General features: G+C 41.6%; 2 protein-coding genes and 1 long non-coding RNA gene across 3 annotated transcripts in view; 2 read left to right on the top strand and 1 right to left on the bottom strand.

Annotated features, from left to right (window-relative positions):
- Positions 1–14,190, top strand: part of LOC135499802 (uncharacterized) — a 35,578-nt gene extending 21,388 nt beyond the window's left edge. Inside the window, exons 2-3 of the long non-coding RNA XR_010449346.1 lie at positions 9,189–10,080; positions 11,904–14,190. This is a non-coding gene — a long non-coding RNA (uncharacterized LOC135499802). The remainder of the gene's footprint in view (positions 1–9,188; positions 10,081–11,903) is intronic.
- Positions 203–4,455, top strand: LOC135499834 (uncharacterized). Its single transcript, XM_064790804.1, has 2 exons — positions 203–306; positions 1,362–4,455. The coding sequence occupies exon 2, from the start codon at positions 1,372–1,374 to the stop codon at positions 3,376–3,378; it is 2,007 nt and encodes a 668-aa protein (XP_064646874.1). The 5' UTR covers positions 203–306; positions 1,362–1,371; the 3' UTR covers positions 3,379–4,455.
- Positions 14,191–17,555: 3,365 nt separating the features above from the next.
- LOC135499290 (beclin-1-like) lies at positions 17,556–25,501 on the bottom strand. Its single transcript, XM_064789973.1, has 10 exons — positions 25,217–25,501; positions 23,951–24,150; positions 22,927–23,063; positions 22,576–22,648; positions 21,945–22,132; positions 21,453–21,536; positions 20,794–20,854; positions 20,343–20,542; positions 19,286–19,432; positions 17,556–18,249 (listed from the first exon to the last, which is right to left on the bottom strand). Exons 1-10 carry the CDS (start codon positions 25,350–25,352, stop codon positions 18,144–18,146), a joined length of 1,332 nt encoding a protein of 443 aa, XP_064646043.1. The 5' UTR covers positions 25,353–25,501; the 3' UTR covers positions 17,556–18,143.
- Between the last annotated feature and the right edge of the window lie 175 nt (positions 25,502–25,676).

Raw genomic sequence — 25,676 nt, 5'->3', positions numbered from 1 at the left:
CCGCCACAATATCATCCTGACTCTCATGAGTTTGCGTCACCACTATGATTTAACGATATCAAAACATCGCGGGTCAAGATGCCACAATATCAGCAGATTAGTATGTTTCTACCTTGTATCGGGAGAGTGAATACACAGTGTGCCAATTGTGGATGACCTAGTTTCGTCGAATGTGTAGAGATTCACTGAATCGGCAATCGCGTCGGAGTACGTGGTTGTGCATGTGTGCTGTTGGTCGTTCTATACACAGACCTTGGTCGTTCTACTTTGGGTTCATATATGGTCTTATTGCGTCAGAATTTCAAGGTAAGTCTGGTTACAGGCCCTAGGCAGGACAGATCGTGATATGATGGTAAAAGGATGACAGTAGGCCGCAAGAATTGGGCGATATATACTCGGGTTTCGCACGCCTAACGTCCACTGCAGTAAGCCAGTGTCTGTGTTCATTTTGGTCGGCCCACGACGGAAGTAAGTTTCTTGATTGAATGACCAGCAGCATCAATGGCAATAGTGGCTTGAATAGAAGGCCTAACATTTCCCCCATTACGGGCCTGGAAATGTGCTCTATGTAAAGATCTACATGGCTGGACGTTAGAAGTGAGAAACTTGAGTATTTGATTTTCCTGTGCATTGGGGTCAAGTTTTACCTCCCAGTGTGAAAGTAAATTCAGTCTCCTCTAGAAGACCGTTCATCAGGGACTGGGATCATTTCACGCTGATCTAGAAACCAAGGCATCGATTTCGAATTTAAAGATTCCTAATCTCTTTTTTCCCGTTATTACCAAAGGGTGTCATTTTTTTCCCTTATCACAATGGTGCTAGTGTCAAAATGACGATGATTCAGCATCACCAATGCGAAACCTATGTTATTTACAGTAGGCCTACACTGGTGCCATCAAATGGTAATTTGGCTCGCCAGTGAGGAACACCCGGGGGTGAACAGATATGACAGAGGGGAGGGAGTAGCTAGAGCAGGGATACATGCCTTCCCATGAGTTCATTGAAACTGTGCCTCATCTTGCCACACAATTCATTTGTGGCACGAATTTGGGGGAGCGATATTGGCAGTGTCTATATTGTAGGCTTTACGAGAAAGAAATAAAGAAGTAGTTAATAATTTCTGTGGTGATACCAAAAACCAGCCGAAAGCCTACATTATAGGCCTTTATTGAATCCATTACACGTCTTGGCCTGACTCAAGAATTCACTTTCACTTCTTTGGTCTAATGAGAAATGCCCTTTATTTGGTCACTCAAACCGTGGCCAATGACCTTTTTTGGGAAAGGCAGTGAATTGTCAAGCTAGATGAATTTGGCAACCTCCGCGCCTCCAGTTATTATTGTCCACTTTTTCGATTTCAGATATTAGAATATGACGTCCAAGGTGAATGATGCTAACATAGAGGTTCAACCAATTTGTCCGATCTGTTTAGATGCGCCAGCAACGCTGAAGGTTGGCACCACCTGCAATCACGTGTTCTGTAGGAATTGCCTGATAAACCATTTGAAACGTGCCCACCCAACCAATGACAAATTCTCGTGCCCCACTTGTCAGGTCGAGTGTCCACTTCCGACAAATGGTATTGATGGTTTGATGGCTGCGAATACCATCCACTCCGAACGAGCAACTGGTACTGCTGTGGCAACTCTTCAGTCCACGCCCAACGAATCAGGTGCGGAGGGAGATCGAGCTTTCGGAGGGGAAAGCGATGGGCAGCAGTGTTGTCAGATTTGTAAATTTACTAAGAACACCAGTATTGATGCTGATAAGATATGTCCGGACTGTTGTAACCTTCACCTCTGCAAGGAATGTATCTCGGTGCACCGTAAGAACGAGAACACCAAACACCATCAATTGATTCCCTTCCGACCGAAGAACGCAGGCGTGGAGGGGAGATGTGCTGCACATGGGCAATGGATCACAAGTTACTGTTGTACTTGTTCTACACCAGTGTGCAGAGTCTGCGTTCATATTGCCCACGGGGAGCACACCCTGAAGAGCTCGGTTGAGGTGTTTCATGAGAAGATCGAAGAAGTTCGAAGCAAGAAGGAAGAACAAGAGAGGCGGTTGAAGATGTTTTCAAGTCGTGAGAATGCGTTGAAGGGTCTTGGGTGCCTTTCAGTAGAAAGGAAGGACACATTGGTCAAAGCCGTTGAAGATCAAGCAGAAAAGTGTGTGGAGCAGATCACAAATCAAAAGGAGGAATTGAAAGAGAGGATTGAAGCTGATTTCAAACCAATTCTCCAGCTTACTGCGTGTGTGGATACAATTCCATTATATAGAACGAAGATGTGTGGTCTGGTTGCCGAGGTTGGAAAGTTGTTGTCAAGCGCAGAACCATGTCTCCCTGACCTAGATAAACTGTCTTCCATCGGTGATCGGATAGATGAGACTTCAAAACTCACTGAAGAGAAAAATGGAGATGAAAATGACTACTTGGTATCGTACTCTGAACTTTGGCAGAAACTTCCGGCATTTGTTCCGAGGGTTACGGACTGCAACTTTGGATCTATGGCAACCACTGGCAAGAAGTGGGGAATCGACTGTTGTAAATTGATCTTCGAGGAGGAACCCCAGAGTGATGACAAAGCTAAGTTCATTCCCTGTGTTACTGCGCTTGGAAATGATCTCTACGCAGTCGGGAAATCAAATCACGGTGGTGAACCGGCGGATGCCATTGATGTTTACAGATATCCCGGAGTCCATCAACTGTCTATCAGAGAACATGCCGGCCCAGCATACGACATGGCTGCAACCTCTGATGGGAAATTAGCTGTCCTTTCGGATGGAACGACAAAGAACTATTGTTGTGTCAAATTGTTTGATCCTACGGCCGGTTACCTGCGATCTAGCAAAAATCTTGATGTTCGTGGCTGGCTGTCGTTTGACATCAACATACATCACCAGTTCGTCATCCTCAGCAATGATGGGAATCGAAAGGTAACCATCTTCAACGAAGATGGCACCGTTGTTCTGAGACATTCAATTGATGTAAATGATTATGACATCATGAACACGGCGTGCAGGATCGCTTGCAGTATCCGCCATATTTATGTCATGGGAAAGCAAGGCTTGGCCATCTATCAATTGGAAGAGTGTGGTTTGACTCTTGTTAAGGTTAGTAATGGAAGTATAAGCGGTGCTAGCATCATGGCCGATATTTCTGCAAGCTGTTTTGACAGGCTTGCTTTTTGTTACATTAATAACGATAATTCGCGGATTGTCACATATAACAGTCGTGAACTGCTCAATCGATCCTTATGGAAATCCAAAATAAGGCAACAGGGTGGTAATATGGTGGCAAGAATTTCTGTGCGAGGTGACTACGTCGTGTCTTCTCAGGGAGCCACGATCAGAGTTTTTCAATATGTATCGTGAGTGAGTCCACTTTTTCAGTATAAAGACACAGGTGACATTTTCACTCGCCAAATGAAAGAGATGTCTTGACGCTGTCTGTGGACGCGGTGCTTTGCATGGAACCGCATTAACGTTCTCTGAGAGGCAAACCATGATGGTGTTCCTTTTAACGTCATAAGACCACGCGATATTGTTGATATCTATCATAAAATGGGTGTGACCCACAGATTACCATCGATTATCATCGACAACCTAGCTCATTGGCACACCAGCATTTAAACTGGCTGATTAGAATGGAGGTGATAGTACAAATATTGGACAATAACAGGAATGTTTTTGGCCAAAGGAAATACAGTTATTGTAGACAGAATATAGAAGATATTATCGTTTCGGCATTGATTCCGGCGTGATATCTGTACGGTTTTAATGCATTCCAGATCACTCTATCGAGAACATAACCAGAAGACCGTGGCAAAATCACTTTAACCTGTCTAAAGGCAGATACAAAATGTACTTGAGTGTCTAGCTTGGATGCAGTAGGATCAGAACGCCGTACGGTTCCTTTACCTTCTTATAAACAGTTAGGTGAATATGTAGGCCACATGATTATACTGCTTGTTTGTTTACGTTGACTTATCACAAAGTGGTTTCTTCCCAGTGATATCAATAGCCAGCACTATAATAAGCGGGAACAGAGAACGGTGCCGCCAAGCCGGGAGTTGCCAAGTCTGATGGCAAATTTATTTGTCATTGCCAGCCGGAAGGCAAGAAAGGGGCGATTGTTTCTCATCAGCTGTCGTACTCACCTAAAAATCGTGGGTAAGATATTCTACACTGATTGACACATCGGGAAGGCACCTAACTATGATTACCACATTCGTCAATATTGACTTGAATTGCGAGACGTAAATAAAACGTTATCTTGTGCGCCTATGATGCTTTTCTTATTTGTGAAGGACTCTCAAGTATACAGGGTGATCCAGAAAAAACGCAAATGGATACCACTACCAGGGGGTTAAACCATTGATATCAGTGAATGTAGAATCTTTCTAGGAGAGGAATAATGCCCGCACTTACATGTACGCTGCATAAGGGGACTTTGAGGGAAATCGAACCCTGGTAAAGATTGGTTCTGCCATGGTACACTGTGTTATGTTTGTTTCGTGGACACCAGATGGGCACCATCACCGATAACTGCCCCGACCACTCAACTACCCATCCCTAAACCTCTTATTAGGTCCGATTTATTACCAATCACTCGATATCGATCACCATGACACTGTACGCGACGGAAATCAATCAACGGACGCGTTGTCCGTTTAGATTTCAAGGATAAATACCATATGGTATTAATTTTGGAAGGAAAGCGTAAACATCGTTATCTCAATAAGTTGTTGATATTGACAGCTTCAGACGATACATATATGGATATGTAATGTTCATGTACTTATGTACAAGTCTGTGATACGGTTTTGTACATGCTTACTTACTTATTTAATAAGCCCTTTGCTCTGAGAGCATAGGCCGCGAAAAACTGTCTTCCGCCGTTTTGGCCCTGGCAATCCTGTCCAGTCCTTGCCAAGTGATGTGACTTACGGTCTTCAAGTTACTTTCGAGGTAATATCAAAAGGTAATTTCTCTAGGTTCCGACACACATACTCCGTAGAAGCTGGAGCTGGATCGGGCATACACTGAGGAAACCGCCATCAAGCATCATCCGTCAAGCTCTGACATGGAACCCCAGGGGAAGCAGAAAAGAGGTTGCAGGAAAATGATCGATTTGAGTTGAATTTCCTTCGCATCTTTGCCAGGCTGTTCATTGTTGCCAGGGTTTCTATTAAAGGTGCGAGAATGGCCCGGCGAGGGAATATAAGTGGGGCAGAGGATAATACCTCGAAAATGCCACTGTGTGCCGCTCCCTGACGGCCACAATACACATGTACGAGCCATTCTGATGAACTTCCAGCGGTGCCTTCGTATAGCCTCCGCAAGCTGATGTCAATACATGTACATTGAGGGTCAAGATGTATTAGCAGACTATGCTGATCTGCCGGTGTGCAGGTGTGTGTAAGCTGGTTGTAGGACTAGCGTGCGTTCGTTGGGTAGGCCTACGGGTACAGTACGGTCGTGTGTCATATTTATTGCAAAATATTAAGAGAGGTCACGGCCCTGCTGGAAGCCATTTTTACTGAAGAAAAACAAATTCTTCTTCCTTTAGAGGAGAATGTACATCTACATCTTCATGTAAATACTCAAGATGTTGTTGATCACGGATATTTATTAGCAAGTTATTGCTTCACGAAATCAGATCATGATGCTAAGCAAATGACGTCAATTAAGTCCCATCAACTGGACTAGAAGACACCAATATTGCTTCTATTCAGCAATATGTATTGATTGGCAACTTATTGCTCCACAAAATTAGATGTTGTTGATCACGGATATTTATTAGCAAGTTATTGCTTCACGAAATCAGATCATGATGCTAAGCAAATGACGTCAATTAAGTCCGATCAACTGGACTAGAAGACACCAATATTGCTTCTATTCAGCAATATGTATTGATTGGCAACTTATTGCTCCACAAAATTAGATCATGATGTTAAACAAATGAGGTCAGAAATAATGGCGCTTGATTACACACGTGATTGTCCACGTGACAACCTATTGTCTGCGACAATGCAGGTTCAGGGGAGCCGAGCGATTTATAGCCTACTTTTCGCATTTTTCTAATACATGTAGCTTGTTGATTGCAACGCTACTATTTTCGACCAGTAGCTATCTGCATGTTGTTGTTATTAGTGTTGTTAAATGTATGGATGGAAATCACCTGTCGGAAGGATGGATGCCTTTGGTGGCGGGAAATGCCCAGCGCACATGATGAAATTTTCAACACTATACGCGGACGATAAATGGCGAGCATCTACATCCGTGTTGACACCAAAGGTTTTTAATATACTCCGCCTCTCGATATTTAATTTTCATTTTGTAATGAAAACTAATCTCAGGATGCGGACGGAGCAGAACTAACTTTTGGCCAATTTATTGTCATAGCAATTACAAATCCTTGTATTAAACTATGGTGTTTCTCAGTATTAACCAGCCATAAGTCTTCCTCGCGCACGGTAATCCGAAATGTAATTTAGTTGATTGTGGCGAGCGTATTGCAAATGACGCTGATTGCGGTGTCTATGTCTGGGCTCTGTCACAGTGCATTATAAAAGCAGTTTGATAGATTACTCTTATGGCCGGAATGTGGGCACTGGGGACTGTCTGCGGCTACTTGCTATAAAACGGCACCATTTCATACATTGACACTCATAGTGATCTAGCACCGCCATCGTCTGCGGGACATTTTACTCTCCGGTTCGTGCCCATTTGGGATCCTTAAGCACAGTAAACAGTTTTTGAAAAGTTCTGCAGGGGCGTAGCTGCGAGGGGAAGGGGAAGCAGGGGGACAAATGCTCCTTCCCTAGAAGTCACCAAAAAATTGTTTTTTACCGTGATTTTGGGCGAAAAAACCTCAAAAAGTGTCATTTTGCCCCCACCCCTAGAGAACCTTCCGCTAGGACATGCTCAAGCAATACTGTATGTCAAGTAGTCATGAGGAATTACCTTTAACGCCGTCACGCCATGAAATATGTTCCCTATTATGCAATATTGACAAAAGCAGTTCCTTCTCCAATTTGGTCGAATTTGATAAAACGCTTTGATCGAACCGCGATACATCACAAGAAAATTGATCTATATCGATCGAAGAGCTGTATTATTCAATTTGCGAAGCAGGGCCGTGCGCATCACAATAAAGATAAGACTGTTTGAATATCTTGCAATTGGGTTATACCCGGCCCTCTCGATTGTGGTGGTTGAAAGAATGGGTCGTGACCTTGGGTCGTGACAACTATCTGTGGTGTATAAAACCCAGCGATGACCGGTTTGACTCGCAGACAAGCGATCTTTCTGTCGTCATCAAAACGATTATTATCACAGGTAGTACATGTAGCAATTAACATCTCTCGTTTGCGGGATGTAAGGTATAATGGGGTAATTGTAGCCCCTTTTTCACCTATAACTTCGGTTACGCAAGAGATTTTCGGGCAGATTCACTTAAACCGACATTCTCTACACTCAATACTGATCACCTGAACCAAGTTTCAAATATATCGATGCTCTGTAAGTGTGGAAAATTCATAGTACCAGCAAAATGTTCGATCCCAACTTCTTTTGTGCATGTGTCTGATTTGTTCACTTCTTATAGCCAAAGCTCTTACATAACATCTTGCATAATCCAAAACTATTTATGTTGTGATACTCAAGAGTCACCTCTTTCATATCCGTGCTTGCGTTGACTGAATATTTCCATGGTTACCTGAATATGAATCAAAAACATTGCCGGGGGCTATAATTAGACCGGGGCTACAAATACCCCATTTTACCTTACTTACTTTCGGCATTCCAAGGCATGAAAATATCTTTGCAAAATGTTGATTCTCGTGGGAAATTGAAATAAGACGCTGATCAACACTTTATAATACAAGCAGTGGCCGGTTAGCTCAGCTGGTTAGAGCGTCGCGCTGATAATGTGAATGTCGCGGGCTGAGCCCCGTACTGGCCATATATGCGATTCTTTGACACTTTTCCGGAAACACAATGGGATGGGCCATGCTCATTACCTTGATGGGGGAGAGGATGCGGCCGAAGGCCCCCGGTATCATAATAAGCATAGCCTGATTACATTCATGTTGGTCAATATCAAAAAGTTCACTTGAGTTGACTTAACTTTGAAGTAACGTGTTTTTGTTAATATCCATTTACTGCTGCTGAAGCATAGCGAGCGGAAAAACTTACAATACGTAGTGTGGCAGGTGAATCCCAGCACTGAAATCAGCCAAACAGTAAAAAGTTGCGAGTGCGCGTAGTGAATTTAATAATTTCTTTTTTGAAGTGTGGTTTTTACCACTGACATTAGAATGTATTCCAGCGTCAGTGTTTTAAACAAAAAGAGCTGACAGACATGTTGAAAGCTAGCGTACCAATGCATTGCGGCAACCAGAAAACCCTTTCCCAAGCGAATGCCTCATTTGCATCACAAGGCTCTCATCTGCTGCCGAATCGCATTGCTTTCCAGAACCAATTTCAAGAAGACTTTCAAGAGAGATCGTTCGTCAGGAAGACGTTAGATATGTATCGGAGCAACGCGCCTGCATAATCTCTATGAGGACTTCGTTTAAAGAAGAGATGTATTTATCTTTCTTAAATTGATGGCAGTCGTAAATGTAGAATTATAGTTCCAGCTGGAACTATAAATGCATATACATACACAGTCATACATTGCCGACGTCCTTCAGTAATTTCCGAGACTGCTCGTTCACAGCCTCGAATACTAGGGTCAGTTGGATGCTCCTCCCCTTGCATATATTACTGAGCTTGGTAAATGCCGAGTCCTGACACTTTGCATTTACGAAGCATGGAGCATGCAACTAACCCAGTGATTCGAGGATGATCTGGGGCTTTAGGGTGGTTCTGGACAGAACTCTGATTCATGTTATGCAACATTATTAACTGCGTGTATAAGTACTGAAAATTCGGAAGCAAGTGATAACATATAATTTTCACCCTCATTTATTGTCGGAAGAATATTCTATAACTTTGGAGTATTTACGTGACGAATGAATCTCTTCAACGGTACCTGTATAATATGCTGATATAGATTATTTTTCAGATACATTACAAATTGGATATCTCAACACAATCCTGGTACCTGTATCGAGCACTTCTTCGAGAGAAAATGTGACAACTTCTGAATATTTTTTCAATGTTTCTTTTTGCAGGAACGCTGGAGAAATGAGATGCAGTCATCCTGAAAGCACGAGGCGTGGTGACAAATCATTGGACAATCCGATTTCAAATCAGCCAGTAGGAACGTACATTTTAGCTGTAACCATGTCGACACGAGTTATCAACCAATAGCGGCCCGAATCAAAATGGCGGGGCAAGCCACCGCATGAAATATCTGTGGAGTGGAAGAGAGCTCGGGACTATGGTGGATACGACACCTCGGCCGAAAGAGGGAGCCGTGACGACGGAAAAACCTCATGTTCCCGCCAACGTACTTTGGATACCTTACTTTCTCATTGCTTTCATATTTATAAGTTTTTTGATTGCGTCATTCCTGCACTATCACTATCGAAAACGAGGCAAATGCCGGGACTGGGATTTGTTGTCTGTGTTTAAACCCAAGGAGGAGGGTGGCTCTGACGCTTGCGGGTGTTTAGGGGCGAACAGGGGGTATACTGCGACGAGACCGCGGAACAATGGTCCGCAAATGAATGTGTCCACACTCCCTGTCAGACCGACAATCTCAATCTCGATGGCTCATTCCGGATTCTCGAACCGCCAGGATGGCAACAACCGAGGGAACCAACATGGCCGCGGCTACATGTCGGTACCGAGCTTACAAAAACAAAAACCTGGCAGCAGTGGTGGGCGCGGCGGTGGTGCGGCGGGGGGAAAGTCATATGATGCCTTTGGACAATACCTCTCCTGACCTGCTCGCCGCACCAAGATTTTTCCAACGCACCATTCGAATATGTTTCCTATTTTGGGGGCATGGGAGTAGCTTTGGAAATATTAACCAATCATTCAGGGGGATTTTTGATGACATCAGGAAGTTGAGAGATTATTTTTGGAACGACGAGATGGCGGCAGTTAGTGATATAAAAGGTAAAGTTGTGAAATGTCAAAAAGTAACCCTGAGGACCAGTTCAATACAGAATTTTCGAAATGGCTTTTAAGTTAGTTACGCGGTGTATTTTACGAAAGATTGAAAATTACATCTGGACATTCCGCTGCACACCTGGCCCCGGAAATCAGAGACAAAGTCAGTTTCCGCGGAGTCTGATTTTATAATCCACCATTCTCCGTTTCTCATTACAAGGGCATTATCGCCAACTATTGCTGCTTCCCGCCAGATGTTCCCGGTTCTGTTGCAACCATCACCATGGCAACCAGATCATTTCTGACGCGAGTAATGCTGTGTTCCGCTTCAATTCGTGGCGGGTTATAGCGGCGGCGCATGATAGGAAAAAACCGCAGAAACGCTGAATGAGAATTCCTCTTCACATTAAAAGGCGAAGACTGCTTTTTCATAAAGTTCCAATACCAAATGCCTGAGAAAAATAGATTCGTGTAAATCGTCTTCTCAAATTAACACACGCGCACTGATTTCGGCGACCAACTAATCTAAACTGGCCAGTGAGCCCTTCTTTTTCAATATATGTATTATCAAAAAGCACATTCCTGAGATGGCCTGACTCGGTATAGATTTAGAATCCACCAGAAATTGAAACTTTGATCCAATTTTACCCATTTACCAAGTCTTGACATTCTAGTATGCCCTCTTTGACTTTAGGCCACACTTCCGTTGAGGAGGAATACATGTCTCTGCCCCGCAGTCGAACTACCGGAAACTCAATCCACCGAAATATCGCAAGAAAGCGCCCTTTTTTGCCAACGAGTATATATCATGAGATTAGTTGTTCAGACTGCTACAGATTGCACATTAATCCTAATCGGATCTCTTAGTGTTAATTGGATGCTAATATTGATACCGGCTTGATATTAATATCAAATATTGATTCTGATATCAAAGTAAAACAGACGATTGGTTAAGGTCATGGGTCATGCCGGGCGATGACTCGGGAGATCGACTGTTGAGGTACAGCCTACCGTATGGCAGTTTATACTGCCAGCTCAGCCAGATAAACATTAGTTTTTAGGAATTGATACCGAACTGAACCGCGTGGGTGGAGCTAAATTGTAGACCAAAACCGGTTTCGGCCAACATTTTAGCTCCACCCGAGCGACAATCAATACCCACAGTGAGGTTTCAATTTCTATTCTAAATAATCTCAAATAGCATTCCGCGAAGATGACGTCACTGCAGCTGCTGCCCTCTATTTCCCCATCGCTGAATTACAGGCAATGTCGGACAAACATGCGGTTTCGTAATGGATTCAGGCTTTCTAACTAGTTAGATTCAATCTGGCACATGTCCGAGTGTTGGAAATACTACATAATTGTTCTGAATATTTCTCTCTCTGACTCTATGGTATCATTCATGCTAAAAACAATGCAGGGTCAAAGATAATTGACTTTGAAATAAGCTCAAATGCGTAGAAATAAGTGTCGATGTCCGACTGTCACGTGACTAAAACGTCATCAATATCTTATGCAAATGACCTTGTGAGCTATAAAAAGTAACTTCGCGGAATGCTATTAAAGAACGAATAATGTGGTTTTAAATGATTTTTGACTTCTTCCATATTTTGCACCAATCAAAGCAGTTTTGGTTGACCATACCCGCTGAATTCAAAACGCGGCTGCGTGGACGCATTGGCATTTACACTGTAATGTGCGGTTCATTCTAAACCCAGGTGTTTTAGAATATATGATAAACACATTGGGGACCCGTGAGTATTACAATAACAATGATGCGTTGATCATAGCTGCCCTTCTCATTATGCGTTGTTTCAATCTCTTTTCAGATGTGGCATGATTCATTTAAAACTGAAGTCGTGGACCAGGGCGACATCCATGGAGGAAAAAGGAACAGTGCAAGATGTGATGTAATTCGTGTATAGGAAAATTTATATTTTTATAGGACTAGCTGGGGAGAAGACGAACTGAGAGATTACATTGTTGATGATTTTATGTTGCTTGAACGTTGTTTTGAATGGTTAAAATTGTGTTTCTGTCGCTTGACATGAAGAACTTGATCCAAACCTATGAAACTCACTGATTGAAGATTCAGGTTGCCCGTCACCTGACTGATATCAGGACAGACTTGAAGCAGTTTGGCCACTATTACTCATTTTTTATGTTGTACACATGCGCATCTCCCTGCACACGCGTAGGGATATTTGAAAAAGATCCCAAAAAACATCGTGCACAAAGGCCATTTTGATGCAGGCTTTTGAATCAATGATATGGTTTAGAAGGTGATTTGAAAGAACTCCTGCTTTAGATTTGCTAATATCAAAATCCCGGCACTATATTGAACTACAACAGATGTGACTAGGTTGTCACAATGTCATACCTGAAATTGATACTCAGATTTTTGACGCGAGGCTTTGGGAGTGCAATGACAACAATGTTTAACAATGATATTCAAACTCTGTCATAAATAAATAACTCCATAAATGGACCGCTTTCGACAGGTGTGGCGCTGGGTATTTCGCATTTACAAGTATTTTGGTAAGCTCTAATCCCTGATAGCTTTAGATTTCAATCAAATGACAATGGGGTGGTCCGTTTGTCGGGTTATTTATTTCATGATTAACTCTTAAATCTTAGTCAGACATGTTAGATTTTCACCCACCAAAGCCGATTTCAAAGATGGTCGAAGACAAGCCGAAGATAATCCGAAAACCATGAATGTGTCATCCTGAGATTAAGGTTTTTGATACTCCAATTGAGAGGTGGAGTAGGCCTAGGCCTATTTATTGAAAACTCGCACTGGTGCCAGGATGCGAATGTGTGCGCAGTACGTGTACATCGGGTACGGCTATATTCTATTAAAGCTATAGGTGTACAGCATGTATGCTGCTATATAACATGTAAGTTAGACCAAGAATTATCAAAGTCAGTCTTTGTTATTAATTCTTGGTTGAACTGTGCGGCCCGAATAGGTTCTAGGTCAGGGAGTTGGGATACTTTCCAGTACGTAGTGATTGGCTTTTTTATCTGATGCGAAACTGACCCTAATATTATTGCTAAACCAAAGTAGACATGCATGATTGTTTTGCCCTGGTGCTGTTACAGTGTAACCTCCCTTAGCGGACACCTCTCTATTAAGGACAGCACTTGTCAGTCCCGATGGTGTCCTTAATAGAGAGGTTCTACTGTATATAATGTTCTGTTGTCGTGTATACTTTTTGTTAGACCATTAAAATCCAAAACGAATAATTGGAACAATTATTGCAAAAAAGTCACCAATATATATATGGGTTTTTTCCTGAAAACAATGAAAAGGTAAAATGATAAAATGAGCGGGTAACGACGAATTTCCTTTCCCTCTCGACACAATGGATGATATGAATAAAGATAGCAAATGCTTTTATCTAAATCTCCATGTACATTTACACTTGGCCTTCCTGTACAAAACCGGAGTAAAAGCATTTGCTAGTCTTTATTCATATCACCCATTATACTTCGCTCACCGAGGCGAAATCTGTCAGGACAACATGGAACTAAACGCCTAAAGACTGGTTGTGATTGTCGCTGCTTTCTCTTTCATTTGGGGTAGAAGATATCCGGGTTTCGCTATTAACATCTCTAAGCTATTGGCGGTTACGGCCTCTATAGAACCGCATACATTTTGTAACATAATTCGTCAGATTTTAATAGGGCCGGACACTTGCTCCAAGGGGACATTTTCTCCTTCTACATGTGGTCAACTACATGTATTGCATGTTCTGTTTTTGTTAACTTCGATATTGTGCAATGAGCAGGCGTGTTCCCCAAAGGTCTTCGAGTGGGCTGGACAGGGGCGGAAACCAGTACAATACTCCAGACTTTTGTCTCTACGAGGTTTTCATGAACAGGAAAATTACTTCTATTTAATCATTGTAATCAGTTAGAGTTTGATGTGAAATAATATAGAAAAACAATTCTGTGACATAAATATTGTCTTTGTACATGTATAATCATAACCTCTAAGCCTTAGCATATACTTTTGTGTACATGAACATAAGTCGTTATAAATCGTTATGTCTATTATTGTCTAATTGTGATAACTTTGTTGTTAAAGAATAAATTGACGATTTGTAATTATTTCTTCTTTACTTGGTCTATACCTACTTTGAAAATCACATCATGAACTTCCACATGGCCTTCGCCCATCCACGTGTTGTCCGGAAGCTGAGCAATGTTAACATTATGGATCAACATGGAAAATCGGGAACTTGATTGGACTTTGCAGAGCGCCCTGGCAGATCAAAGATTGATTCTGTCGATAGTGCAGTGAGAATTCGTCAGATATGAGGTGATACAAGTTTTCTCTCTTGAGGACGGCTGTGACATCTATAGTCGTAGTTCCACATATCATAAAACCCCGTGTTTTTTCAAGACCCGTGTCTTCGCCGTGTGTCAAAAAACCCGGGGCGCACTTACACCTACCAGTGGTGTTAGATAATGGTTAATAGCCCCGGCGACAGGTGCGCTGTAGGTAGGGTGCTGTCCTGTGTTTCTTTCCCGTTTGAGGGGAATTTCGCATGCGCAATACCGAGGCCATCTGTGCCATCTGTCGCCGGATCTTAGAACTTGCAATTGCCGTATCTATTCAGAGTTCCACCTATCAAAAATCCCGTGTTGAACACGGGTCTAAATTAGCCCCCGATTAGCCCCATCGAGCTCGATGGGGCTAATAGACACGGGGATTTGACACACGGGTCTATTTAGACACGGCAATTCATAGGTGTAAGCTCAAAAGACACGGGGATTTGATAGGTGGAAGTACAACTAATATTGATCCTAAGGGGTGGTCACAACGTCTTGAAAAAACATTGCCTTCGCATGATTTTTATTATGTTCATTTTCTGCAGAAAATTCCATCTACAGCACACTGTCCACACTGGCACACTGACGATTTTCCAAAAGTGACATGGAGAACACTAGTACCTGGAAAAAAATTAGAACTAACCGAAAACTTGTCTCTCTACATGGAACAACGAGTGGTCTTCAGGACGGATGTGACATGAATATTGGTCCAACGGCAAAGGTAGCTGGTACTAATCAGACATAATTAACCAGTGACATTAGTATTTTGTACTGAGGCCAGATTATGACAAAAACATTGACCCAAAGGCAATGGAACTTTAGTGATTTCCTTTGGAGGACGATTGTGACGTAAACATTGGTTCAAGGTGATGATAACACTGACCACCTCGTCTTGAGGACGAGTGCAAATATTCGTCCCAAGGTGGAGGTGAGACAGATTCCAAAGGTGGAGGTGAGACAGATTCCCAAGGTGGAGGTGAGACAGATGGATCTTTGATGTGATTCCGTCTCAGGGAAAGTAGTGCATGACAATTCCGTCTCAGTGAAGGCAGTGACATAAATATTGCTTCAAAGGTTAGATGACAATTCTGCCTCAGGGACAGTAGTGTCATAAGTATTGCTCCAAAGGCTAGATGACGATTCCATCTCTGGGAAAGTAATGACATAAATATTGCTCCAAAGGCTAGATGACGATGCAATATCAGGGAAAGTAGTGACATAAATATTGCTCCAAAGGCTAGATGACGATGCCATATCAGGGAAAGTAGTGACATAAATATTGCTCCAAAGGCTAGATGACGATGCATCTCAGGGAAAGTAGTAACATAAATATCGGTCGAAAGGCTAGATCACGATGCCATCTCAGGAAAGTAGTGACATAGATATCAGTCGAAAGGCTAGATGACGATTCCATATCAGGGAAAGTAATGACACAAATATTGCTCCAAAGGCTAGATGACGATTCCGTATCAGGGAAAGAGGTGACATAAATATTGCTAAAAAGGCTAGATGACGATGCCATATCAGGGAAAGTAGTGACATAAATATTGCTCCAAAGGCTAGATGACGATTCCGTATCAGGGAAAGAGGTGACATAAATATTGCTAAAAAGGCTAGATGACGATGCCATATCAGGGAAAGTAGTGATATAAATATTGGTCGAAAGGCTAGATGACGATTCCATCTCAGGGAAAGTAATGACATAAATATTGGTCGAAAGGCTAGATGACGATTCCATCTCAGGGAAAGTAGTGATATAAATATTGCTCCAAAAGCTAGATGATGATTCTCTCTAAGGGACAGTAGTGTCATAAATATCGGTGCAAAGACTAGATGACGATTCCATCTCAGGGAAAGTCTAGTATTGACATAAATATCGGTGCAAAGGCTAGATGACGATTCCATCTCAGGGAAAGTAGTGACATAAATATCAGGCGAAAGGCTAGATGACGATTCCACCTCAGGGAAAGAAATGACATAAACATCGGTCGAAAGGCTAGATGACGATGCCATATCAGGGAAAGTAATGACATAAATATTGCTCCAAAGGCTAGATGACGATTCCACCTCAGGGAAAGAAATGACATAAACATCGGTCCAAAGGCTAGATGACGATGCCATATCAGGGAAAGTAATGACATAAATATTGCTCCAAAGGCTAGATCACGATGCCATCTCAGGGAAAGTAGTGACATAAATATCAGTCGAAAGGCTAGATGACGATTCCATATCAGGGAAAGTAATGACACAAATATTGCTCCAAAGGCTAGATGACGATGCATCTCAGGGAAAGTAGTAACATAAATATCGGTCGAAAGGCTAGATGACGATTCCATCTCAGGGAAAGTAGTAACATAAATGTTGGTGCAAAGGCTAGATGATGATGCCATCTCAGGGAAAGTAGTAACATAAATATCGGTCGAAAGGCTAGATGACGATTCAATCTCAGGGAAAGCAATGACATAAATATTGCTCCAAAGGCTAGATGACGATTCCATTAAGGGAAAGAAGTAACATAAATATTGGTCGAAAGGCTAGATGACGATTCCATCTCAGGGAAAGTAGTAACATAAATATTGGTCGAAAGGCTAGATGACGATTCCACATCAGGGAAAATAATGACATAAATATCAGTCGAAAGGCCGGATGACGATTCAATCTCAGGGAAAGTAATGACATAAATATTGCTCCAAAGGCTAGATGACGATTCAATCTCAGGGAAAGTAATGACATAAATATTGCTCCAAAGGCTAGATGACGATTCCATATCAGGGAAAGTAATGACATAAATATTGCTCCAAAGGCTAGATGACGATTCAATCTCAGGGAAAGTAATGACATAAATATTGCTCCAAAGGCTAGATGACGATTCAATCTCAGGGAAAGTAATGACATAAATATTGCTCCAAAGGCTAGATGACGATTAGCGATGTAATTTCGAGGATGCCAGTGAATGGTACCAAGACGAGATGTCATGAATATTTTGTCTCAAGACCAGGGTGTGGGGGTTACTTAAAGATTTGTTTTTAGGGTGGGCGTTTGAGGATGGGGCGAACTTATTGGTCCCGAGACTCTCTTCAGGACAGATGTGACATGCCTCAATTTTCAGTTTTACAAAACATAAACAGAAAAACAAAATGTTCAATGAGAAGTTTACATAATTTATGACAGATTTATTTTTGTACAAGGTATGATACAAAATTTACACACTTATTCATCATCATCAAATTCATAAAAATTCTTTATACATGTGTTGTTAACTAACATTATCTAACCTGATTTTTAAGTCTAAGGCTGTGCCACATTGACCCGGAGGGGGCAGGGCACACAGCAGAAGCATTTTTCCATCCAAATTGGTAAAATGACCAACTATCGTGGGAAGCGAAACAAGCACAGCGCTTTTGATAGCTTCAGAGAATCTCCTCAATATGAATGTGGAGCTGGAGACCAGAGGGGCCTTAAGGGTGTGCAGAAATGGGGGTCATTTTGGTCACCTTTAGTCACTTTTCAACCAAAAAAATAAAATACAGCTAGTGGGTGCAGTAATCCTTTTTCTGTTGATTCAGCAAGCTCAGGTCTTGGGGAAGCTATTGCAAAAACCTTATTAGTTATTGCGGATAGATTTTTTTCCCTTGAGGTCTGAAAAGGGGATGTTGGGGGTGAAACAGTAGCGCTGAAAATGTTTACAGACCCTATTATGGCACCGAAAAAACACATCTTCCTCTCCTTTACTTATTGGCAAATTGTGATGAGACCCAAGCCAGTCCCCACTTCAGATTCGTCAGCATGAACTTCAAAGCCTTGGTCCACTGTTCTTCAGAGTTAAACTGAATCCTGAAACGAAGAAAGGCAAAACTCAATCATCACTCCCGCAGAAATTTCTCTTGACTGCCACTGGTTCTTTTAATCGATCAAAGGATGATGGCCTCGGATTTGTAAGTGCCTGCCCCGAGACGACACAACTATCAATACTAGAAATTTGAAATTTGCTTGTCAGCAAATTTGATAGCCCCCACGGGCCCACACAGTACACGTATGGAGAAGTGAAGTCTATTCGGTTTCGCGGATGATCTATTTCCGGACATACACGCTCGCGCTTTCTCAAAATCATACGCTCAGTAACATTTAAACAGCACCCTAACCTTTTCAGATGGGCAGGATGGATCATCGATAAGCATTTAAGGCTATTCCTTTATTTTATTCCTTCATTTAACCATGTCAACCGTCGTTCTTTGCTCAAAATACTCGACAGCTCGCCACTTCGGCAAAGAGATACCGCCGCCATGATGCATGAGGATATGACGTCACCATTACAGGGCAGAGCTTATGCTTATATACGTGTGATTGACAGAATCATGCCGGAGATTTGAAAGCAAATCAGTAAATCGGCGCATAAAAACGCTTCAAAGTCATCAAAATTATCCAAATTTCTCGAAAAAATCTTTGCCAGGTGCACTAGATCGAGTTTAGTTTGATGGGACAGGGGTGACAGTTTTTCAGTTGAAATAGCAGTTTTGCTGGACTACCTCCATAATATAACCTGGGAAGAATGCAGAAGCCTAGTACCTTCTCCTAGTAATCTCAATATAGACCCCACATTTGTTGTATGTGGGGTGTATAATGACGTTCGTTCCCACTGGTTGTCCTACAGCTTCCTGATGTTACTTCTTTTTCTTCTTCTGCGTTGGAAGGATGGCGATACTTCAACTATCTCATTCAAATTGCACAACATCACACTTTCGAACATTAGGAAATTACGGATTTTTTTGAACTTTTGAAAAGCTTTATGGTTTTTTTACCAACACAAATATGCAACCTCGTAGAGGTTTTCAGCAAGTGAAAATTCCCTTAGACTGCCACAACAACTTACTTTATTGAATAAGAAGTCCCAGTGCTGGCATCCTCGATCTTCCCCTTCTCCATCTTGTACGGCAGACAGAATTGTGTGTCACCCTTTTCTACCTCCTCTTTGAACTGCTGCAGACAGTCTAAGAATCCGACCATCGCGTGGTCAAATCTGAAAATGGGAATGAACAATCTCACGGACATTGCCTTCATGAATTTAATGAACGTTGTGTACATCGCCCCATGACGTGTGGATGACGTACATAGCACGTCATACACCACTATTGATATGCAATGTATTCATTTACTAGCACTTGGTAGCACCCTCACTAAACAAGGTTAATGCACTCAGGGAACCTTAGTTTCTGATGGTATAGATGGCAACACTTTTGAATAGTTTCGACTGTTCAGATAAAATTAAGCTGGACTGTTCAGTATTAGTATCCAGTGTCAGTACATGATGGCAATGGCCCCAAAATAGATGCCGCCTTGAAAGGGTTAAGGCTTGTTTGAAGAATATATCTAATGCTGAATCAACAACAAGACAGGTCCCTAACTGGCATATTAGCCACCTAAATATTCCCTCCACATGTTGAAATTTGTTTAAACTTGGTATTCATAGTATTTGTATATCAGCCTACACAACGGCAATGTTGAAACTTGTTTAAACTTGGTATTCATAGTATTTGTATATCAGACTACACAACGGCAATGTTGAAATTTGTTTAAACTTGGTATTCATAGTATTTGTATATCAGACTACACAACGGCAATCTTGAAATTTGTTTAAACTTGGTATTCATAGTACTTGTATATCGGACTACACAACGGCAATGTTGAAATTTATATTTAGTATGTATTTCCGCAATTCAAAATTTTTAACAAACGGTGTAGGCCTTTAGACTATGATAATGGAACCTCCCTTAGCGGACACCTCTCTATTAAGGACACTAGTTTTGGTCCCAAATTGGTAGTTACTATTCAATTTGACCTCTCTTATCAGGACACCTCTCTATTAAGGACAGCACTTGCCAGTCCCGGAGGTGTCCTTAATAGAGAGGTTCTACTGTATATTGACTTACTTTGTGTCCCAGAAAAAACGAATCCCCCCCGATCCGTACAGTGGCAGTTCCTTCGACTTGTCTGTCAGCGACTCGAGGAAGGAATGACTTCCATATGGCACGAGGTGGTAGCGCTGAAACGTCAGGTTCATCTTCTTTGCCAACGAGTGGAGTAGTAACACAGTCTGCCCCCAGGCGGCGTTGATTTCATTCCATTCAACCTGCAATACATGATAGTTTTACCTTAATTTTAGCTCCCACCTTGCAGTGTTTGGTGAGACAGCCAATACATCCAGTTTGGTATCAATTCCTTCAGCAATATTCATTATTGAGGGCTGGCGCAAAGAGCGTCTGCAATGTCCAACCACAAGCCTTAGGTATGAGAACCTGATGGCGCGTCATTATCAGCTAGTGTCGTGTGATGAAATTCACTCAATGCTAGGCTGAACTTTTTAACACGTAACAAACATACCGGGACGTTTGGCAGCCTACCCAGCCTGAAGTTGTTGATGGTGCCAAAGTGACCACTGTGCCTGGAATTGGATGAAAAATAAATTATATTCAACCAGACACCACAATGTATTTGTACCTATTCCAGGCTCCACTTACTGTCTTCAGCATCTATTGATGAAGGAAAGGTGTTTTTTCTTACCATATATGGAATGTAGTATTGAACACATTTGTTTTCTTACCATATGTGGAATGTAGCGTTGAACACATATGTTTTCTTACCATATATGGAATGTAATATTGAACACATTTGTTTTCTTACCATATATGGAATGTAGTATTGAACACATTTGTTTTCTTACCATATATGTAATGTAGCATTAAACACATTTGTTTCTTAGCATATATGGAATGTAGCGTTGAACACATTTGTTTTCTTACCATATATGGAATGTAGTATTGAACACATTTGTTTTCTTACCATATATGGAATGTAGCATTGAACACATTTGTTTTCTTACCATATATGGAATGTAGCATTGAACACATTTGTTTTCTTACCATATATGGAATGTAGCGTTGAACACATTTGTTTTCTTACCATATATGGAATGTAGCATTGAACACATTTGTTTTCTTACCATATATGGAATGTAGCATTGAACACATTTGTTTTCTTACCATATATGGAATGTAGCGTTGAACACATTTGTTTTCTTCAATTTATCAAGTTGTGCTTGGGCGTATCTGAGTTGGTTGTCAACACTAAAAAGAAGAATGAAGAAAACTGATACAGCAGAACCTCCCTTAGCAGATGCCTCTCTATTAAGGACACCCTCTCTATTAAAGTCACTAGTTTTGGACCCAAAATGGTTGTCTGATACAATACATGTTCATTGGAACCTCCCTTAGTCAACACTGCTCTAAGGACAGATATGACAGACTCAATATTTCAAGGACACTAGTTTCAGGACCAAATTGGCTGTTTCCAATCGATTTGACCTCTCTTATCTGGACGCTTCACTAGTATTAAGGACAGCACCTGTCAGTCCAGAGGGTGTCTCTAAAAGAGGTGTTCTACTGAATATGATATATGACATGCATTAGCTAAATAGCAACTTGTATTCATCAAATATTACCAACAATGTCAAATTGTTTACAAGGTCAACTTGCCTTCTTTGGCACTCCTCCAAATCTAACAACTGTCTCTTGTACTCATTATACTCCTTCCAATAGCATGACTCCTCCTCCTCCAGTCGCTTAGACTCCTCCTTCTCCTGCTGCAGCTGGTCGGCCAGATGAAGACGCTCCGACTCGATACTTTCGAGTTGTTGATCTAATGCCTTTTCTTCTGACCGGAGCTGTAGGGTAAGAAAACCAATCATTACAACGACTTGGCTCATTTCGTGACAAAAATACAGAATAAAATTTTTTTAATTTAATTCAATTTAAATTTAAAAGTTAACAATAAATGAATAAATAAAATAAAATAAATAAAACAAAATACATACAATAAAATACATACAATAAAATACATACAATAAAATACATACAATAAAATACATACAATAAAATACATACAATAAAATACACAAAATAAATAAATAAACGAATGAAAAAAAAATTCATGCCCAGAATCCAAGAGCCAGACAAGGATTTTGGGTTTTACATGAACTTTTCCCACACCTAAAGCCGAGTCATCCCAAGCAGCCAAAAAATCCAATCCAAAGAAGTCACGCCAGAAGAAGTACACTTCATCCCAAGGAACTAGGACGAACCCGAGAACCTTTTTAAAAAGACTGACCTGCTCTAGCTCCGAATCTAACGCAGCCTCATCAACAGTCTCTTGGTTTGTTCCAAGTTTCTCTAGGAAGTCCCTGAAAATTTGAAAAAAGAATTAGATGAAGGTCAATCTTCAGGTGGAGACATTGATAAGACACTGATATATACAGGGGCCCCTAGGCATAATACACACCATTGCCATTCTTTGCCCCAATGAGAAACACATGGGTACAATTATGGCCCTGGTAAAATTATAGCCTTAGTGTGCATTATTATGGCCTACTGCAATCTGTTTTCCACACTTACAGGCTATGAATAAATTATAATTGTATAGGGCAATAACTGCATCACTTTACCTTACTTGATGCCTTACCTGTATTCCTTACACTCATCCTCAGTAATTCTTAGCTGCTGATCCAACTGATCGAGGAGGGTGTCTGTACATTCCTCGCAAAGTGGATGGTCCACCTCAGACTGGCCTGACATCACATCAAATAGGTAGCTCATCACCTACATGCATAAAAGGGAAATGTTCAGACACCAGAGCATGTGCTCCAGACCTGCCCAATCTCGGACACCGAGAGACTGGCTCAAAGGCCATACGGTGCATCAATGGAGACTAAGCTCTACGGATCAGGGGAGGAACAAGAGAGGACAGCCAGGTTTATCAGAGACAGACAATGACATAGGCCTGGTTCTATTAGTATACATATAGCCATAAATTTAAAACAAAATCGAATGCTAAGAAGAAGAATGCCTCTCGTGAAATCTGACTATTACAAGTCTAGAGCAGAAATTCCCGCTTGAGAGTCCTCCAATAGAAAGATAGAGGTGCTCCTAATTTAACTCAATGTTGTTACCTCTTTGGGGCTTTTTATCTTGTGGGAGAGGGTGACAATAATTGGGCTACACAAAGGGGCATTGATTTTGGTCCAGAATTAGTCAATTGGGGTGAGGATTGAAGCTCAGCCCACTGCTGGTGCCTGCCTGCCACAAGGTGCTTTAATAGATTTCCATGGTCACGGATGTGCATACCTTTTTTGGTGAATGACCCTCCGGAGTCTTTCGAGGACAAAGTCACAACTAGCATTATTACTAGTAGGCCAGGATAAGATCACTACCTTATACATACATACATACATACATATATTACTGCAAATAGGCTTTTTAGCCTGTAGCAGGTTTTTTCTTCTTAACTTTTTCTGCTGATTGCGGGAGTGCGGTGGGGTGGAAGCGAGGGTTTAGGATTGGTTTTGGGTCCAGGCTAAATGACTCAGATTTGTAGTGGGCATCTATCTGGTTTTTAAATATATTTAGAGACTCTGCGTTAACAATATGGTTTGGTAGGCTGTTCCATGGGTCAATGACTCGGTTTGAGAAAAAATACTTATACCTACCTTTAATCTGTGACTCAAGTTTTCCATGTTTCCACCATCAGAGACCCCAAGGAGTGTGAAGTCATTCCCGCTCTCAACAGAGACAAGTCGAAGTGGTTTGATTGTGCGTCGAGACGCCCCTTCTGTGACAAACCCTGTCTGTGCGGCCTCAGGGATGAGGTCCACTGTGTCTTCTCTATCATTTTGATTTGCCAAAGGAGCTGAAAATGAATTCAAAAAAGATTGTCTTTTTTACTCTTTGCCTTTGGGGCGGCCGATTACGTTATACTTAAACATGGTTCGGAGCAACTGCAGAATACCCAGGACACTCTGTGCTAAATGATAGGAATGTGTACATAATGTACAGAGGGACAGAGTGTACAAAATGTACAGAACTATTATACTGTCCCGGCCGGTCTACCTAATGCGCGTCCGGAACAATTTGTGCGTCCGGAGCGCGTCCGGAAGAGAAAGTGCGCGTCCGGAACAATTTCCTATGTAAATATGAACCTAATGTTGCATTAGATGGCTTAAATAGCATTTTAATTCCATGTAGAGAAAATAAAATTGGAAAAAATCTCTTTGGTGACTTTGTATTTTACAATTTTCAGCGGGGTGATTTGGGTGTTACACAGCCATCAAATCCCAGTTTACTGACGTTTCTCCTCAACCAATTGTTGTTGCAGTTGCAGAATTTCGATAGTAGCCGTGTTGTAATGGATTAGACTGGTATCTGGTGTCTCAGCACATGGAATGAATTTTGTTGACCCCCTTCCCCCGCCCCCCTCGATCCCCTCCCCTCCCCCCTAAAAGCGCAAATTGGCTTCACAATAATTGCTATTGCCCCTTATCCCACGGCACGCAAAGACAAACTCATACCGACTTAGACGACCACAACAGGAGAAGGCGCGTAAGGAAGTTGGGATATGAGTATGGCATTAGTAATTAACCACCTCGCTGAAAATTGTAAAATACAAGTCACCAAAAAGATTTTTTTCAATTTTATTTTCTCTACATGGAATTAAAATGCTATTTAAGCCATCTAATGCAACAATAGGTTCATATTTACATAGGAAATTGTTCCGGACGCGCACTTTCTCTTCCGGACGCGCTCCGGACGCGCAAACAGAGTTCCGGACGCACATTAGGTGGACCCGTCCCGGCTATTCTGTAGTTAGGCCCATGGTTCATTCGACTAGTCTAGCAGAACTGCTGAATGCAGTGGGGCTTACGATCACATTCTACAAGACCACAACAACTACAATCAAGCCCTAACGATCAAATCACCTGAAACTTCAGTGAAGTAGGTCCTGTCAACAGAGTTGAATGAATGGTCCAGTCTCAAAGGCTGACGACATCTCTGGCAGGAAAAATTTACATGGGTCGTCCCCGCCTTTCCAACGTCTGGTCTTACAAGAGACATAACTGAAATGTCCTAGACAGCTTTAGATATATTCTAGCTACATAACTGCACAATTTGAATATCAATTTGTTTCGAATTCGATGCTTTTGAGGATGAAAATTGATTGCAAAATAATATTTTGGAAGAAAAGCCAGGAAATGAAATTTCGTGCCCCCTATCGACCAAAATTTAACTAATTACGACATATGTTGTCGACGAAAGTCATTTAACAGCCTAATTAAAGTAAACTTAATTAAATAATGGTAATTTGTTGTAAGGTAGTATCTCACAGTACTTTTTATTGAAGCATTTTAAATTATTATCTGTCAAATAGTAAAATGCATT

This window comes from Lineus longissimus, chromosome 15 (assembly GCF_910592395.1).
Source record: "Lineus longissimus chromosome 15, tnLinLong1.2, whole genome shotgun sequence".
Lineage (NCBI taxonomy): Eukaryota > Metazoa > Nemertea > Pilidiophora > Heteronemertea > Lineidae > Lineus > Lineus longissimus.
This window is presented reverse-complemented; position numbering and strand designations above follow the sequence as displayed.

Coding starts and splice junctions, on each gene's coding strand:
- LOC135499834 (XM_064790804.1), top strand. CDS start 1,372: ATGACGTCCAAGGTGAATGATGCTAACATAGAGGTTCAACCAATTTGT.
- LOC135499290 (XM_064789973.1), bottom strand. CDS start 25,352: ATGTCTCTTGTAAGACCAGACGTTGGAAAGGCGGGGACGACCCATGTA. Junction 24,151..25,216: donor CTACTTCACTGAAGTTTCAG/GTGATTTGATCG, acceptor ATTCATTTTCAG/CTCCTTTGGCAAATCAAAAT. Junction 21,537..21,944: donor TTGGAGGAGTGCCAAAGAAG/GCAAGTTGACCT, acceptor TCTTCTTTTTAG/TGTTGACAACCAACTCAGAT.